At 29.0% G+C, this 18434-nt stretch overlaps 1 protein-coding gene across 7 annotated transcripts in view; it reads right to left on the reverse strand.

Moving 5' to 3' along the window:
• LOC115884722 (troponin C-like) overlaps window positions 1-18434 on the reverse strand; it is a 124677-nt gene that overhangs the window by 41503 nt on the left and 64740 nt on the right. For 2 of the 7 annotated variants that reach the window (XM_030903378.1, XM_030903370.1), the window contains exon 1: window positions 13399-13558. The exons of 3 other annotated variants lie outside the window; for them this stretch is intronic. In XM_030903378.1, coding sequence (XP_030759238.1) covers window positions 13399-13503 — 105 coding nt within the window. In that variant the 5' untranslated portion in view covers window positions 13504-13558. Of the gene's footprint in view, window positions 1-4851; window positions 4963-6655; window positions 6813-13398; window positions 13559-18434 lie in introns of those variants that run through there. 2 more of the 7 variants (XM_030903387.1, XM_030903392.1) reach the window with 2 other exon arrangements.

The following is an 18434-nucleotide window of genomic DNA, read 5'->3' on the forward strand; positions in this document are numbered from 1 at the left end:
ACCTCTATACCCCACAGTCAATCCGTTTGCCAAAAATCAGCTTTAAACGTCAAGCAGTTTAAGCAGAATCGTGATTACTCAATGGTGATATTTTATGAAACACCCTGTATAAATTTATAAAAAAATCTTAAAATATGTAAAACAACAAAATAAAATATACGTGTTTAAGAGTTTTTCCGAAAAACTCACCGGTTTATAAATAAAAAATTTTTAATGATCTTTGAGGGATAGTTTCACCCCCTTAGAATTCGAGTTTCGAAAAATCTCTTCTTATGGAACTTCTACACCCTAAAGTCAATCTGTTTTCCAAAAATCAGCTTTTTACGTCAAGCGCTTTAATCAGGATCGTGATTAATCAATGACCAGATTTTTCGAAACACCCTGTATACATTTTTAAAAAATCTTAAAATATGTAAAAAACAAAATAAAATATACGTGTTTAAGCGTTTTTTTGGAAACTTGACCGTTTTTTAAATAAAAAATATTGTAATATTTAAGGGGTGGTTTCGCCCTCTTGGAACTGGAATTTCGAAAAATCCCCTAGAATCAACCTGTATGACAAAATTGAGCTTCTTACGTTGACTGGTTTGAGCAGGTTCGTGATTAATCAGTATGTCAGTCACTTAAGGATTTTATATATTAGTATAGATGTGTTTACACGGTTTACACTTTCATTTAGTCAGTGCTAGCTATCTGTAGATTTTTTATACAAATATCTACACTCACCAGCACGAAAAACGGGCACCTTAAAATTTTGATGTATTTTATAAGTATAATATAAAAAAATATATATAAAATATTTATTATAATGTTAAAAATGTAAGTTTTATATGTATATTGTACCATATGATCGAAAAAAAAAACAGTGTCCAGTTGGCTGGGAAATGACGATCGATGACATTTCCCATATAAAATGACAGCGATCTTCATTTCATAGCCATCGCTGACGCCGTTTTTTCTCAATCATACGGTATTCTAGTAGACAGATTTTGATGATTCTTGAAATAATTTGTAGCAAAATTTTCTGACTTTTTAGTATCTCCTTCTAAATGAAAAATTAATGTTTCCATCTGTCTATTATACGAAGGAAAACAAACTGTTGATATTTTGGTGAAAGTTTGAAACACTTTGTGGAATATGTCAACAAAGCAAGCAATTTAAAAATTATTCTCTGCAATCATTTAACTGCATCTTTTCTCAATAGTTTTTTTGGGAATATTCGCTTTTGAAGAATACACTCACATTTTTTCGTAATTTTTACATGACAGCCATACAAACCATGCCTTTGCTTTTGGTCCTAGTAAACAAACCTATAAAATAGTTTTTATGATCATTGCCTGGAAACTTATATGGTGAAATTTTGATAAAATAATTTAGTACATACTAAAAACACGGTATGTCGCTAGTGGTAGGAAAAATAATTTTTAGAGGTTACTAGTTTATTTGGTTGCCTGTGATATGCATATACAGGGTGTTCCCTAATTAATCTAAAAAATAAAAAATCGTTAGAAAACGAATTAAGGCGGGTTCTTAATAAGTATATTTATTTTTTTCTCGACAACCGTTTGATGAACAAGAAAAACTCAAAAGATCAATTTTGTTGAAAAAGGATGGCCAGTCAAGAAAAAAATATATTTTCTTTAAATAAGCAGTGGTGTACGATTTATGTTAAGCAAAAAAATCGATTTTTTTAATTTTTAACACCCTGTAGATCAGAAAGGAAGTACTTTAGACCCAATGGTTATATAAAAATTGTTTTAAGAACACATGAGGAATCACACCATACTTTTTTTAGACTAATTCGAAAACACCCTGTATATTGTCAACTTGACAATGACTGCTGATACATCAAAAAATACCTTTTCAGTGAAAAAAGCCTGATTTTCGCAGGAAAAATTTTGATTCTTATTAAATTTGTGCCTGCGTCTGCAAATACTGGTTTGTTTTTTAATTTTCTATCTATCTAAATTTTAAATATCATTGTCAGAAATAGTTTTATTATTTATTAACTGTAAAAATGGTGTTTTCTTGTTGTGTTGCATCTTGCGAAGAAACTAACAAAACTGCAAAAATGCACGTGTTTCCAAAAGACGGTAAGGTATTATCTTAGATAAAAGAAAAATATATGGTATGTATTCGTTGTTTGATTTTTTTTTTCGTTCGCTTTAAAATCTATAAATCTCGGTCTATTCATTAGACAGTCAGTCGACTTACGATCATTTACATGAAACTCTGTAAAATAAATAAAAAAATAAATTGTAAAATATATATATTCTTATGTTTTATTAAAGTTACTCTGATATACTAATATATCAGTGTAACTTTAAAAATAAAATCCTTTGAATTCAAATATAAACATAAAAAAACATTTACAGTAGAAAAGGCGAAGGCGCTGGGTTAAACGTAGTCTCTACTAAAAACACAGAGGGCGCTTTGACCCAAAATTTTACTATTAAGTTTCATATCTATCTTAATAGTAGATTATTTTCTTTTATCTATGTTTATGATTTATGTAATGTCACTGTCATTAAAAAATCATTTTAGTATTGTCTGTTGGACAGTTACTCTAGCAGAGATGGGGGGTTTTCCTGGCAGCCTAGGCAACGCAACTCTCTCCTGAAAAGGAGAGTTTAAGAAGAAAGAAGAAGAAGAAGTCCAGAAGTTGTATCCGCTATAGTGGCTTTAATTGAAGATGGTAGAGATCAAAATTATGCCGCTAACAGATTTAGGTGTGATTGAAGCTCGGGGGGATAATACTCGGTATTAGTAATAATTTTCTTATATGCATTTCTCGTTTCCTTCATTTAATCGGTATCTCTGTAACCTTTTATTACTATAATAAAAACTACGAAAAAATATTAGTGTTTTCTTCAAAAGCGAATATCTCCAACAAAAATAAAGCTATTGAGATGAATCAAAAAACAAATCATCAAGAAAAAATCTACCTAGATGATAAAGCAATTTTTAAACTCTTTGCTTAGTTAACGTATTCCACAGGATGTTTCAAACTTTTATCGAAATATCAACATTTTGTTTTCCCTCGTATAATTGACAGATTAGAACTTTTATTTTTAATTTAGAAAGATATACTAAAAAGTCAAATAATTTAGCTGCAAATTACTTCAAAAATCATCAAAATCGGCACACTAGAACCAAATATATAAAATTTTAAATTTTATTTCGTGTCGATCGGTGAGTGTATTAAAGGGCGTTCTCTATTCCATACTCACTATGCGTTGATTTGACGATTTGATACGTCGGCGTCGATGCGAGCAAAGTTTAGTGTAAAAATAAATTTGGTCATCCTGCATACTACTAAATATTTATAATTTTACGACAAAATATTGTATATTTTTCTCAAAGTTTGTCACAATAACTGGTATATTAAGTAAGGGCCTTAGGGTTATATATTAACTTTAGGGTGTGTCCCAAAAGTGGCTCACTCCTATTATTTATCTTTTTAGATAAAAAGCAAGATTTGGTATGTTAGTAGACGTATTCAATTGTATTTGATCACTTCCTGTTTCACCGAAAATGACTACAACTTTTGATTCTTAAATGGCACCCTACGTATTTTGTTACTTTATTCGATACAAAATTACTCTCTGAATAGAACGACATATCATATGTCCACGTTTGACATTTTCGAATATGGTTTATTTGAAATTGCAACATGCGATTCATAACGACAATTTGACTCGAAATACTAACTGTGTGGTGTGGAAATTATTCGTAAAAAATGCTTTTTCCAAATATGCTAACGAACCACCCTCGTTACATTTAAAAAAAATGAGATATGATTAAAAATATGATTTGAGCATCTTTTAACCGGCCAGGACAAGATACTAAAAACATTAGACGATCAAATCTATTTTTCCAAGGCTCCTTGATTAAAAATTATTTTTTTTAACACAGCCATGGCACTTTATATTGAAATTTAAAATACAATTTTTTAAGCGAAAATCAAAAGACAAAAGTTGACATATGTTATGTCAATTTATTTAGAGTGTCATTTTCTATCGAATAAAGTAAAAAAATACCGGGGGTGACATTTAAAAATCAAAAGTTGTAGTCATTTCCGGTGAAACAGGAAGTGCCCAAAAACAATTGAAAACGTCAATCCATCCTAATTTATGTCATATACTAACATACCAAATCTGTTTTTTATATCTGAAAAACTAAAAAAGTTATAGGGGTGAGCCATTTTTGAGACGCACCCGGTATAAATAATCAGAGAGCAGTTAAGCTGTTTAAAATGTAATAAAACCATCAAATAATATTAAAAAATAAAAGAAGCCGAAATTTATATTTATGTTGCTGTTTGCAACAGGTTTATGTATGTTAACATATAAAATTCACTTAAAATCGGTGTATTTTTTTATAGACATAAAGATTTATAGTCATAAAAGTTATGGATGTCAAGATATTTCAACAAATTGTATTTAGTATTCAGTCATAAACCCTTTTGATATATTTATAAAGCCTATACACTGTGTAGTACTAAGTTTGTATTTCAATAATTGTATCCTATAAATACTGGCAGAAAAAAAAAATAAAACAAACCAAATTAAAATTCAAAACAGCATAATTAAAAGCGCTCCACTTTAAAATTTGAAAGTAAATTTCAAAAATAATTTCCTCTAAGGACAATATAAGTAGACTTTAATATTTAAATTACTGAAATACTTTTTTATATTTTCACAACACTCAAGAACCTATGAGTTTACTTTTTTGGCAACAGCGTCACACAAACCACATAAAAATAATTCACTGTATCACAATTAAGTCTTATTAAGTTATAATTTTATCAATTACATGTATTAATCAAACACTTTTTAACTAGTACCGTACCCTAACTTGATCTTTCACCCTAAGAAACGGAGAAATACCAAAGGTGTTCCGGGAGAATGCGATCAACTGCACCTCGTTCAGGTACTTAACGTTGTCACTTGGCATGCTGTTTTTCTGCTAGTGCTAATTGAGCGAGTTTGTCAGTGATTTTTTTCTCATTTTTGCTTTTATACCGTTCCATTATAAAGAAGAGACGTGCTAATCTGCGCTTTATATTTTAATAATAAAACATAAGATTTTTTTGTAGATGTGACGCCAGTAGGCTGTGAAATATATGTTACGTTTTATCTTTTGAATAAACCTGCAAACGTCATTTCATAAATTTCTGTAAAACGGCGAGCCAGTAGTATCGAGTGAAACATGGAGAGGGTTGACCGATGGTGAAGCATTTTTTTTGGTATAAATAACTCGTCAAAATGGTGATGACTGTTGTTCAAAGTGTCCGTTAAGAAGTAATAATTAACATAGAATTTCTATTCTCTTTTTATTATAATTTGATTTTTTTCAGTTTAACTTAAGCAACATTTTTGGCTATATATTTTTGATCTCTTTTTTTTGGAGTTTAACTTCTTCTCTTAATTAAGTCCTTCTCTTAAACAGTTTAATGTAAAATCGGTCTTCATATGCTTTTTAAGTGCATGTGTATCGTCGCAATAATGACACCAAGGATAACAAACTATAATAAAAAATATGTATATAAATAATCAAAGAGCAGTAGTTAAACTGTTTATAATGTAATAAAACAATCAAATAATATTAAAAAATAAAAGAAGCCGAAATTTATATTTATGTTGATGTTTGCAACAGGTTTATGTATGCATGTTTATGTATTAACATAAAAAATTAACTTAAAATCGGTGTATTTTTTTATTGCCATAAAGATTTATAGTCATAAAAGATGTCAAGAGATTTCAACAAAATGTATTAAGTATTCAGTCAAAACCCCTCTTGATTTATTTATAAATTTTATACACTGTGCAGAACTTAGTATCTCAATAATAATTGTATCTAAAATATTGTCAGGAAAAAAAAACAAACTAAAATTTAAAACAGCATAACCAAAAGCGGCTTTTGGCTAAAGGATAATTTTAAAGAATATTGTGTTCTACTTTAAATTTGAAAAGTTTTTCAAAAAACTATTTATTTAAGAAATATAATAAGTAGACTTTAGTATTTAAATTATTGAAAAACATATTCTAGGATCTAAAAAATTGGTAGCCACTGAATTTGAATGAAAAATTATTATTTTATTTATCATTATTTTTTATATTTTTTATTCTCAGTCTGTAATTGTTTTTAAGAACGCAAATCCTAATTCGGTTCAATTATTGTATCTACAACTTGTTCCTCCTCGGAAAATAAAAATAAAAATAAAACAACTCAAACTAAAACTCAAAACAACATAACTAAAAGCAGCTTTTGGCCAAAGGATAATTTTAAAAAAATATTGTTACTACTTTAAAATTTAAAAGTATCTATGTTTCAAAAAAAATGTTTCTTTAAAAATCTTAATAAGTAGATTTTGGTATTTAAATTATTGAAAAAAAAACTAGGATCCAGGATTTTATATGCTTAGTTTTTCATTTCTAGTTTTTTATTCCTAGATTATAATTATTGTTCTTAAGAAAATAAATGCTAATTCAGTTAAAAATATGTAGTTACGAATCTATTCAGTTCACTTTTTCGAAAACAGCGTTACACAAACCAAACAAAAATAATTCACTATATCACAAATAACTTTTAATCGGTTATAATTTTATAAATTATATGTGTATTAAACAAACACTTTTAACTAGTACCGTACCCTAACTTGATCTTCCACCTTAAGAAACGGAGAAATACCAAAAGTGTTCCGGGAGAATGCAATCAACTGCACCTCGTTCAGGTACTTTACGTTGTCACTGGGCATGCTGTTTTTCTGCTAGAGCTGTTGAGCGGGACAACGGATAGGAACTGTCACCGATTTTTTTCTCATTTTTGCTTTTATACCGCTTCATTATTAAAAAGAGACGCGCTAATCTGCGCTTTATATTTAATAATAAAACATAAGATTTTTTTGTCGATGTGACGCCAGTAGGCTTTGAAATATATGTTACGTTTTATCTTTTGAACAAACGCGCAAAGGTCATTTCATAAATTTCTCTAAAAATGCGCGCCAGTGGAATCGAGCGGAATGGAGATGGTTGACCGACGCTCAATCCTTTTTTTTTGGTATAAACAACCTGTCAAAATGGCGATAACGGTGGAGCAAAGTGTCCGTTAAGAAGTAATAATGAGTATAGAATTAAAATTATTAGAAAAAAATCTAGTTCTATCTTGTACACTCAGATGCAAAAAACGAAACGCAGAAAATTTTGGTCTAATTTAAAATGTTATATTTTTGTTATTTTTAGCCCTATTTTCATGAATTTTTTAGCAAGCGCTATATAATTATATCAAATTTAATTCGTAAACTCAGTTTTTTTTTATAAACTTTTGTATTTGGCATATTAAACAGCGTTAATCGAGGGGTGTTTTTTATCCTAACTTTACAACACCCTGTGCAATAATTTCGTGTGTAAATTTTCCGGCAATAGTGCGTCGGGCATCTGTAGCTCCTAGAATAAAAAGCTTGAGAATTTTGTTTAAGTGCAAACCTAAAGTATGTACTAGGATGTATTTCAGGAAAATATTTTAACTTCTATAGGGTGGCCCAAAAAAGTGCGAGTGGATCTGGATGATTTTTTTAAAATGGAACACCCTGTATATTGTTGCATTTTTGGCTTCCTTTTAGATCTCTTTACATAATCCTAAGATATGAGTTCATCTATTTCGGTAGTTTCAGAGATATTAATAAATAAATCAAAAATATATATTTTTCAACGCTTCTTAAAAAAATATATTAAAAATACAAGAACTGTTCTGAAATCAAAACTATATTAGATATTTACTTTATATTGTCTATTCTTATTTTGCTGTAAATATGGTAATCGTAAATCATACAGGATGTTCAATATTTTACGCCAAACTTTCAAAAATATAAAATATTTTTTCTTCGTTTTTTTAAGTGGAACACCCTGTATATTATTTTTTTATTAGATGGAGAATTAAAAAATGAACATTTTTTGTATTTAAAGTATTTCAAAATTTTTCATAGTTTTCCGGATACACGCAGTCTTATTTTATATGGCGCTTACAATGATAAAATACGAGAGAAAAATTATTGGGTTGCTTTGATGAAAATTTACTGTGGAAAATGCCATATGAAATACAAAACCGGGAAAATCTGCAAAACCGTTAAAAATTTTGAAATACTCTAAATACAAAAAATGTTCATTTTTTAATTCTCCATCTATTGAAAAAATGATATACAGGGTGTTCCATTTAAAAAAACGAAGAAAAATTATTTTATATTTTAGAAAGTTTGGCGTAGAATTTTGAACATCCTGTATGATTTACGATTTCCATATTTATAGCAAAGTAAGTACAGACCATCTAAAGTAAATATCTAATATAGTTTTGATATCAGGACAGTTCTTGTATTATTAATAACTTTTTTAAGAAAGGCGGAAAAATATATAATATTTTCATTTTTTATTAATATCTCTGAAATTATTGAAATATATTTACTCATGTCTTAGGATTATGTAAAGTGAACTGAAAGGAAGCCAAAAATGTAATAATATACAGGGTGTTTCATTTAAAAAAAAATATCCCGATCCACTTACACTTTTTGGGCCACCCTATAGAAGTTAAAATATTTTCCTGAAATACATCCTCGTACATAATTTAGGTTTGCACTTAAACAAAATTCCCAATTTTTTTATTCTAGGAGCTACAGATGCCCGACGCACTGTTGCCGGACCCTGTATAATTTCACGATCAGAATCATGTCTCATGAGCATTTTGTTATTTGGATTACGTCAATACATGCCTTGGTTAATTTTTAAGAGCGAAATGAACTTGCCACCAACAATTTGCAATTTTTTCAATTATCATTTCTTTTTGAAGTTATTTTTCAATATGCCAAGGCGGCTTTGGTGATTATTGTGAACCATATACTACTATGAACTGCCCATCATGTTCAACGTTTGGGAAATGCTCGGCAGGAGGGTTAGAGGTCGCGAAGCGGTACCAGCTTCATTAAATGAACTTATTCGTTTGGCCCTTAAAGAAGAATGAAAAAACATAACGCGATATATGCAGCCTCAATGACAGTATGAACAGACCTATAAAGGCAGTTAAAGCAGCCAAATGAGGCAATACAAAGTATTAGGGCATTTTTGCATTTTTTTCTGTTTGTATACTTGAGTATTACAGATGTTTTCTTTAATATCGTTAGTTCTGTTATCGTTATTGATGTTTATTAAAACTCGGGCTGTATCGTTAGTCTTTTATTTTTTTTTTAATTTAGTATAGAGTATCCAATGCAGCGTATTATGACGTTACGACAATAGTCACCAAAACCATGTCGTCATATTAAAAAATTACATCAAAAAGTAATAATAATTGAAAAAATTGCAAATTGACCATGAGCAGTTCATTTATTAACCAAAGCATGTATTGATATGAATAAAAAAAAACAGAATCCTCAGAAGTCATGGTTCTGACCGTAGAAGTATATTTTAGGAAAATTTGCACACGAAATTATTGCACAGGGTGTTTTAAACTAAGGGTAAAAAAAGAACCCCTCGATTAACCCTGTATAATTGCCAAATACTAAAGTTTATAAAGAACTGCGTTTACGAATTAAAATTGAGATACTTATTGTATACAACTTGCTAAAAAAAATCATGAAAATATGGTTAAAAATAACAAAAAAGATAACACTTTAAATTTGACCAAGAATTTTTCCGTTGCGTTTTTTTGCATCTGAGTGTATATTATTAAGACGTGTAATATCTAAAATTATGATAATGGTATGTACATATACAGTGCCTCAGATGAAATCCGCATGATATAGACATTTTTGAAGTTAAACTTATTTATGCGCGCTGGGAGTAAAAATTCAAGGTCGTGACCAGGGTTGGCATGATTTAAATCAAATGATTTTTTTAATTTTAATCATGTGATTTAAATCAAAAAATCAACTTTTTTAAAACTTTACAATAAATCGAAAGATAACTGTAAAAGTTATAAAAATGTGTCCTAGAAAACTATAAAAAATATTTCTATAACATATATATCCTATATCTATTCGTTAAATAAAATGTTACACTTACTATTGTAACGTTTAAATACGTTTAATAAATCGAAAAAAATTGTAAATGTTATAAAACTATATAAAAATGATTTGTATAACATATATACCTACTACATATCTATTTATCAATTAAAATGTTGGACCGATTTTTGAAGTAATTTCGTGTGAATCCATTATACTTCTAAAGGGCAGGAATTTATTTTGAAATTTATATACAAGTGACAAAAAAATGCTATTCGAATACATTTCATTCGCAACCTCTAGTGCAGAAAAAGGTTCTTTTGATGTTAGACTATATCTTCAAATCGTTGTCAGAAAATATGCTGTTTTATATCTTTGTATTTTACACTTTGACAATAGATAATACTAATTTCATTCTCGACTTAAGACTATTTCCGAATAATAGTGTATTGTGTAAGGAGTAAAAAATATACTTTTTTTGACGATGTTATCGTTTAGCGGACTAGCGTAAACAGGGAGGCACAAAAGTACATTTTTACTCCGAGCAGAATATACTATAGTTTTACAAATTAAACATTCCAAATAATTTTTTAATCAATTCCAAACGTTGCAAATAATATAAAAAGTAATGCCTTGTAAGTAATCGAGTAACAATTTATACACTGAAATTGACGTTTAATATCAGTTTAATAATATATTTTTGTACTTTTGTGCTTAGGCGAAAAAGTGCTTTACTTTTATGCCTAGGCGCTGAATTTACAAAAATTAATACATTTGCGGCATTTCAAAAAAAAACCTTTTGATCTGAAGCGAGCGACTTTTTTTGCAGAATATATTGGTGACCGATATCTGGGGAAATGCCACGCACCGTAGAATTGTTAATGTTGTTGGAATTAAGTCCTAATTATTTGGAAATCCGATTTAAATAATGTTTTCTATTAAAATCAAAAAAATCTGATTTAAATAAAAAAAATCTGATTTTTTTTATTTTTTTTTTAAAATCATGATTTTTTCCAACCCTGGTCGTGACACACAAGCTAACGAGACGAAAAGTGGAAAGGACAGCCTACGGCTTAGAAATACGTAGTGACGCGACGTATATTTGTGAGCAGTTCACGTTTTTATCAAAAGTATTGATATTTTAATTATTTATTTTACTCGTAGAAAACTATTTGTTACACGAATAAAATAATTGTATTTTACGCGATAAAACTATTTTACGCGTAAAAACTATGTGTTATACGTAAAAAACTATTTGTTACACGCAAAAAACTTCGTGTAAAAAACTATTTGTTACGCGTAAAAAATATTTGCTACAGGTAAAAAATATTTTTTAGGCGTAAAAAAATATTTTTTTTAATTTATTACTTTTTCAACATTTCAAACTAGACTTTTTAAACATGTCCTTCAAATGCTTCAATTTAATAGTGTTAGTAAGAACTTCAAATATACAGTAACACTTCAAATATGCGCACGTGGTGTACCTACAATTTTTTTATACAGGGTGGTTCAAAAAACATATGCCATCTTTCGTGGCGAGATTCCTCACATAAAAATAAGATTTTTTTTTCGTATCAACATAGGTCCGATTCTGCTTTGTTTCGTAGCTACGCAGGATGTTAAAGTCTTAATAATCTTTCAAATTATTATAATTTTCTTCCAAGTACTTTTAGCGATTCGAATGATTTTTGAGGGTAAAAGTTACTATAAGGGCTACATTTTTTAATGCTAAAAAAGTATCGATAAATTCATCAGGGACGTGCATATGGGTTATCACTGGAATATTAAAAAAAATATGTACGCCATTGACTTTTTTCTTTTGATATCAAAATTGTCTAGGTCTTATGCCAATTAAAACTTATCTCTTGATATTTTGTCGAATTCGGCCTCCTTGATGAGATAAACGCAATTTTATCAAATCACAATTAACAAAATTAAAATAAAACTAATAAATTATATATTTTACCTAATTTATTACTAATATGTATTATTATTATTAGTCTAACCTAAAGTAATTTCAAATAAAAAAATTACGGTATTTAAGATAATTAAAAAAAACTAATTTTAAAAAGTTTTAACATCCTTTAAACCTGTAAAACTTTCACAAGTTAAAGATACATATTAAATTTCTTTAAAGGTTGCTATTAAAATTAAAAAAATATCGTTTATCTTATCGGCCAAAATCGACAAAATATCAAGAGACAACTTTTAATCGCCATTAAACGGTTTACACCTCGGTTTACACTATTTCTCTAAGAAAAAAATCAGTGGCGTACCTACATGTTTTTTCTTTAGAAAAATATTCCAGTGATAACCCATATGCACGTCCCTCGATATCGACACTTTTTTAGCTTTAAAATATGTCGCGTTTATAGTTTTTTTTTCCTAAAAATTTCATCCGAAACGCTAAAATACTTCTAAGAAAATTATACTAAATCGAAAAAATATTAAGATTTTAACACCCTGTAGCTCCGAAATAAAGCAGAATCGGACCTATGTTGATATGAAAAATAAATCTTATTTTTATGTGAGAAATCTCCCCACCAGAGATGGCACATGTTTTTTTAAACACCCTGTATATTATTTCTTCTACAATTATTGATTATATTTGGAGGTATATTAGCTTAGATGAAATTTGACTTTGGAAATTGCTTTTGCTTTAAATTGGATTAAAAATGACATAATAAAATTTAATCAGTTGCCTTCGGGTATTTTTTCAAATTTAACATTTAAAAAAATAGAAATGGGTTAAAAATGGGTTTATTTACCGAATTTTAAAAAATTATTTGAAAATTTTTACATAATTATATCAAATCGGTGTACTTGGTAGTTATAAATATTTATAATCAAGGAAGTTAAGAAAATTTATTTAGTATTGTCAAAAGCCTTTTTGACTACAGATAGACTGTGTAGTAGGTACTTAGGTTAGTATCTTAATTAAATATACATATTCGTCCTAAAAAATTAAAATAAAACAAACCAAATTAAAATTTAAAATATCATAACTTAAATCAGCTTTTGGCAAAAGGATAATTTTAAAGAATATTTTGCCCTACTTTAAAATTTGAACGTAGGTACCTAAATTTTTCAAAAATCTATTTCTTTAAGAAACATAATAAGTAAGTAGTCTTTAATATTTAAATTATTAAAAAATATATTCTAGGATCTAAAAAATAGGTAGCCACTACATTCGAATGAAAAATTCATATTTTACATGCCATTATTTTTAAGAACGCAAATCCTAATTCGGTCAAAATAGTTACTAATCTATGAATTCACTTTGCTGAAAACAGCGTCACACAAACCACACAACGAATAATTCACTGTATCACAATTAACCTTTATTAGGTTATAATTTTATCAATTACATGTATTAAACAAACACTTTTTAACTAGTACCGTACCCTAACTTCATCTTTCACCCTAAGAAACGGAGAAATACCAAACGTGTTCCGGGAGAATGCTATCAACTGCACCCCACTCAGGTACTTGACGTTGTCACTTGGCATGCTGATTTTCTGCTAGTGCTATTTGAGTGAGTGCGATAACGGACTGCCTTTGATTTTTTTCTCATATTTGCTTTTATACCGCTCCATTATAAAAAGTTGACACGCGTTAATCTGCGCTTTATATTTAATAATAAAATATAAGATTTTTTTGTCGATGTGACGCCAGTGGGCTTTGAAATATATGTTACGTTTCAACTTTTGAATAAACGCGCAAACGTCATTTCATAAATTTCTCTAAAAATGCGCGCCGGTAGAGTCGAGTGGAATATGGAGAGGGTTGACCGATACACGATGGTCAAGACTTTTTATATATAGGTATAAATAACTCAAAATTGCGATGACGGTGGTGCAAAGTGCGTTAAGAAGTAATAATTAACATATAATTACTATTGTCTTTTAAATCTTACTATAATAATAATAACGCGCATATACCATATGGCTATGAAATGAAGATCGCTGTCATTTTTTCTATTATTCATTTTGTCAAAAACGAAGAAGTTAGTTCTTTTATTTTACGATGACTTCTAGATATATGGATTTTCTACCGTATGATTGAAAAAAGGCGTCAGCGATGGATATGAAATGAAGATTGCTTTCATTTTATATGTAAACTAAAAATGTCATCGATCGTCATTTCCAAGCCATCTGGACCGCCGTTAAAAATACGTCTATAAACTGTAAATACATCTATAATTATGACAATAATTTAATCCTAAAGGATTAAATCCATACAGTATTAAAAATTGTCTGCATTATATTGTTTTTTTAGTAATTACAAATGAGATATTTAGTTGAAATAACTATTGTATGTTAAACTAAATTAAATGTTGACCCGCAAAGTTATACAGGGTGACACGAAATTGATAGTGAACTTTGGTCATTTTTAAAAGCATGTTACTTCTTTATTTTATATTTGCATAACATTTTCAACATTGTATGGTTTGGTTTTGTACGATTTAAGATTACAATATTTATAGGAAAGTAAATACAGACCAACCATAGTAAATGCCTAGTACAGTATTGATTTCAGGATATTTTTTGTATTTTTAATATTTTTTTTAAATAGGCTGAAAAAAAAAATTTATTTATTAATATGTATTTCTGAAACTATCAAAACATATTTAATAATATCTTAGGAATATATAAAGTGTACAGTAATGCAGTAATATACAGTATTTATAAAAATCATCCCGAACCACTCACACTATTTTGAGTCACCCTGTAGAAGGTAAAATATTTTCCTGAAGTACATCCTAATACATACTTTAGGTATGCACTTAAACAAAAATCCTAAGTTTTTTATTATAGGAGCTACAGATGCCCGACGCACTATACCGGGTGCGTCTCAAACGTGGCTCACCCCTATAACTTTTTATTTTTTCAAATAAAAAATCGAGATTTGGTATGTTAGTATGTGACATAAATTAGGATTGATTGATGTATTCAATTGCTTTTGGTCACTTCCTGTTTCACCGGAAATGACTAGAACATTTGATTTTTAAATGGCATCCTCCGTATTTTGTTACTTTATTCGATAGAAAATGACATTCTGAATAGATTGACATATCATATGTCAACTTTTGACATTTTCGAATATGGTTTATTTGAAATTGCGACATGCGATTCGTAACGACAATTTGACTCGAAATACCAAGGTGTGGGACCAAATTATTCGTAGAAAAATGCCTTTTCTAAATATGCTAATGGGACACCCTCGTCCCGTTTGAAAAAATTGAGATATGGTTAAAAATACGATTAGGGCATCTTTTATCCGGCCAGGACAAGACACTAGAAACATTAGACGATCAAATTTAATTTTCCAAGGCTCCCTGATTAACAATGAGCGTTTTTAACACAGCCACTGCACTAGATTTGAGGGGCGTTTTCACCCTCTTGGAATTTGAGATTCGAGAAACCTCTACTTATCAAACCTCCACACCCCACAGTCAATCCGTTTGCCAAAAATCAGCTTTAGACGTCAAGCAGTTTAAGCAGAATCGTGATTAGTCAATGGTCATATTTTATGAAACACCCTGTATAAATTTATAAAAAATCTTAAAATGTGTAAAACAACAAAATAAAATATACGTGTTTAAGAGTTTTTCCGAAAAGCTCACCGGTTTTTAAACAAAAAATATTTTAGTATTTGAGGGATAGTTTCACCCCCTAAGAATACGAGTTTCGAAAAATCCCTTCTTATCGAACCTCTACACCCTAAAGTCAATCGGTTTTCCAAAAATCAGCTTTTTACGTCAAGCGCTTTAAGCAGGATCGTGATTAATCAATGACCAGATTTTTCGAAACACCCTGTATACATTTTTAAAAAATCTTAAAATATGTAAAAAAGCAAAATAAAATATACGTGTTTAAGCGTTTTTTCGGAAACTTGACCGTTTTTTAAATAAAAAATATTGTAATATTTGAGGGGTTTTTCACCCTCTTGGAACTGGAATTTCGAAAAATCCCTTCTTATCGAACCTCTATACTCTAGAATCAATCTGTTTGCCAAAATTGAGCTTCTTACATTGAGTGGTTTGAGCAGGATCGTGATTAATCAGTATGTCAGTCACTTAAGGATTTTATATATTAGTATAGATACCAAATCTAGTGTTTTTAACTGAAAAAATATAAAAGTTATAGGGGTGAGCCACTTTTGAGATGCACCCGGTATAAATAAATAAATGACCTGATAAAGTCATGACAAAAACGATAAAAAATGAAACAAATGTAAAATTAAAAATAGCAAAAATTCAGTAATTGCCTATTAAAAAATACTTTTTCATGATTATTATCTAATATATATTTTTTTAAATTTTTGAAATATAATTGGAGTGCCAAACCACTTAAGACACTTAAATTGGATATATAAGTATCAAAAAATTCAAGAGTTTTATTTTTATCGAATACCTTATATTTTTTTGACTAGCGGTGTCTTGTTTTTGTCTACTCTAATAACGGATTTCATAGTTTATAACGCTCGACGCGACAATCTAAACGATTTGCAATAAAGTAGAAAAACCTTTCCGACCGCCAAAAATATAGATTTTCGGCTGAATATAATTAGAAATTTCCACTATTTTTACTTCATTTTTACTCCAAATATAACAGCAACTATTTCTGTTCTATTATTAATCTGTGAATGTGATTATTTTTACTTAATTACCTAAATAAATCGTCGTGAAATATGTGACTCGTTTTCAAGACTAAATTCCAACAGTTAGTTAACAATAATTAATTTTATTTATTTTTGTTTTGTAATAACCAGGAATTTTGACGCTTTTAGAAAAAAATACGAAGACCATATTAAATACATCTGCCCAGTAAAATAAACTTAGAAAAATTTAATATTGGACAGATAAATTTAATAAGTTCTTCCATCCAATTATCTAATTAAGGAATAGAGGTTGAAAAGTCTGTCTAGGTGTTTGGTTTGGCTTGAAGATTCTACACACAGATTTGTCCTATCTCTCTTAGTTTCCAAAATACTTTTTTTTATTTTCGACCTTCTTCGTATCTTGGATATCTTCTATGGATATCTTATAACTTATCAAAAAGGTGAACACACTAAATTCCGTAGTTTTTTACGCAGAAACCAGTGGCACAACTATTTTTTTGCTAGGAGCTGTCATGTTTTTCAATTAAAAGCTAAAAAAAATCAAATTTTGATTTTTTTTTCGCTCAAAAAATCATAATCGTGTTTCTGGGGTAGAAATATACTACCCCTAAAAATATTTGCACTTATGTAAGACTCTGAATAGTTTAGAAAAATATTATGATTTAATTTAATTTAATTTTTAACTAAATAATTTTGCTTTCCCTCGTGGCTGTCTTAATAAACTGCACTTAAAATGAATTTGCGCTTTTACATCACACGTTGTCAATCAGAAACATTAATATTTTTGATGCACACACAGAAACTATACTCTGTTTTTTTTCTCAGGTAAGATTTCGACAGACGATACCAATCTATTTATTTTACTATAAAAAGTTTCTAATAGTTTTTAGTTATCTATGGATGGGTTTAAATATAAATCCGTCATGCGTCATGTCTTGTTGTTTTTAACCAGTTTTATTGGTTTATTTAAAAAATGACAGATCGTATTTCAATTTTATTGGTTTGACGGAACGATGAACGATAAACGGACGCCGATGCGTATGAACTCGCCTTTAGATTTTTGTCATTTTTGACGCTTGTCAAAGTCTTGCCAAATTATAGGTTATAATTTTGTGTCAACTTTTGTTAAATACCCTGCGTTTTGGAAGATGATGTGTATTGTGTCTTTTGAAGTCAAGTGGAGAAAAAATCGAGTGAAAATTAACTGTAGACCCAGAGCACAGTTTATGGTTAATACTCGCTGCCCAGGCAGAAAGTCTTATACACCCCATCGTTAAAGTTTGTATACCATCTCGTCGTAGATAAGTGCATCTCGTATATGGTAGAAGGATCAAACTAAACACATACTAAAAACTGGAGTAGCTGTAAAATATCGACATCACACGATAGGTAAATAATGGATTTTAGTACTGCAGAAAAATAATGTCAAGAGGTACTGGTTTAAAAAAATTAAGATTAAAGTTAATTAATCAACCTTTAAGGTATAAAAGTTGGTAGGTGTTATTATTAATAAAATAGTTTGTTTTATTTACCTATGTTGTTTTATTTATTCCTGTGGAATATTACAAATTTGTATTTGTACATAAGTTATATTGATAAATATAATCATAAATGCGGGTAGTTTCATAAAGCTTGAAAGTAAAAAATAGTTCTTTTTATTTTTTTTTTGGTATGTAGTGTCTTTTTTCTTGTTTGTTTTGTATTAACACACATACCGGTTTTATTAAATAAAATAACTCGATTACATTTTTTCAGTTTTATACAGTTTTTTCACAATATTTTGAAGTAATCACTTGTCATCTTGTCAATCAAATTT

Source organism: Sitophilus oryzae, unplaced genomic scaffold (assembly GCF_002938485.1).
Source record: "Sitophilus oryzae breed Bouriz unplaced genomic scaffold, Soryzae_2.0 scaffold_111_pilon_pilon, whole genome shotgun sequence".
In the NCBI taxonomy this organism is placed as follows: Eukaryota; Metazoa; Arthropoda; class Insecta; order Coleoptera; family Curculionidae; genus Sitophilus; species Sitophilus oryzae.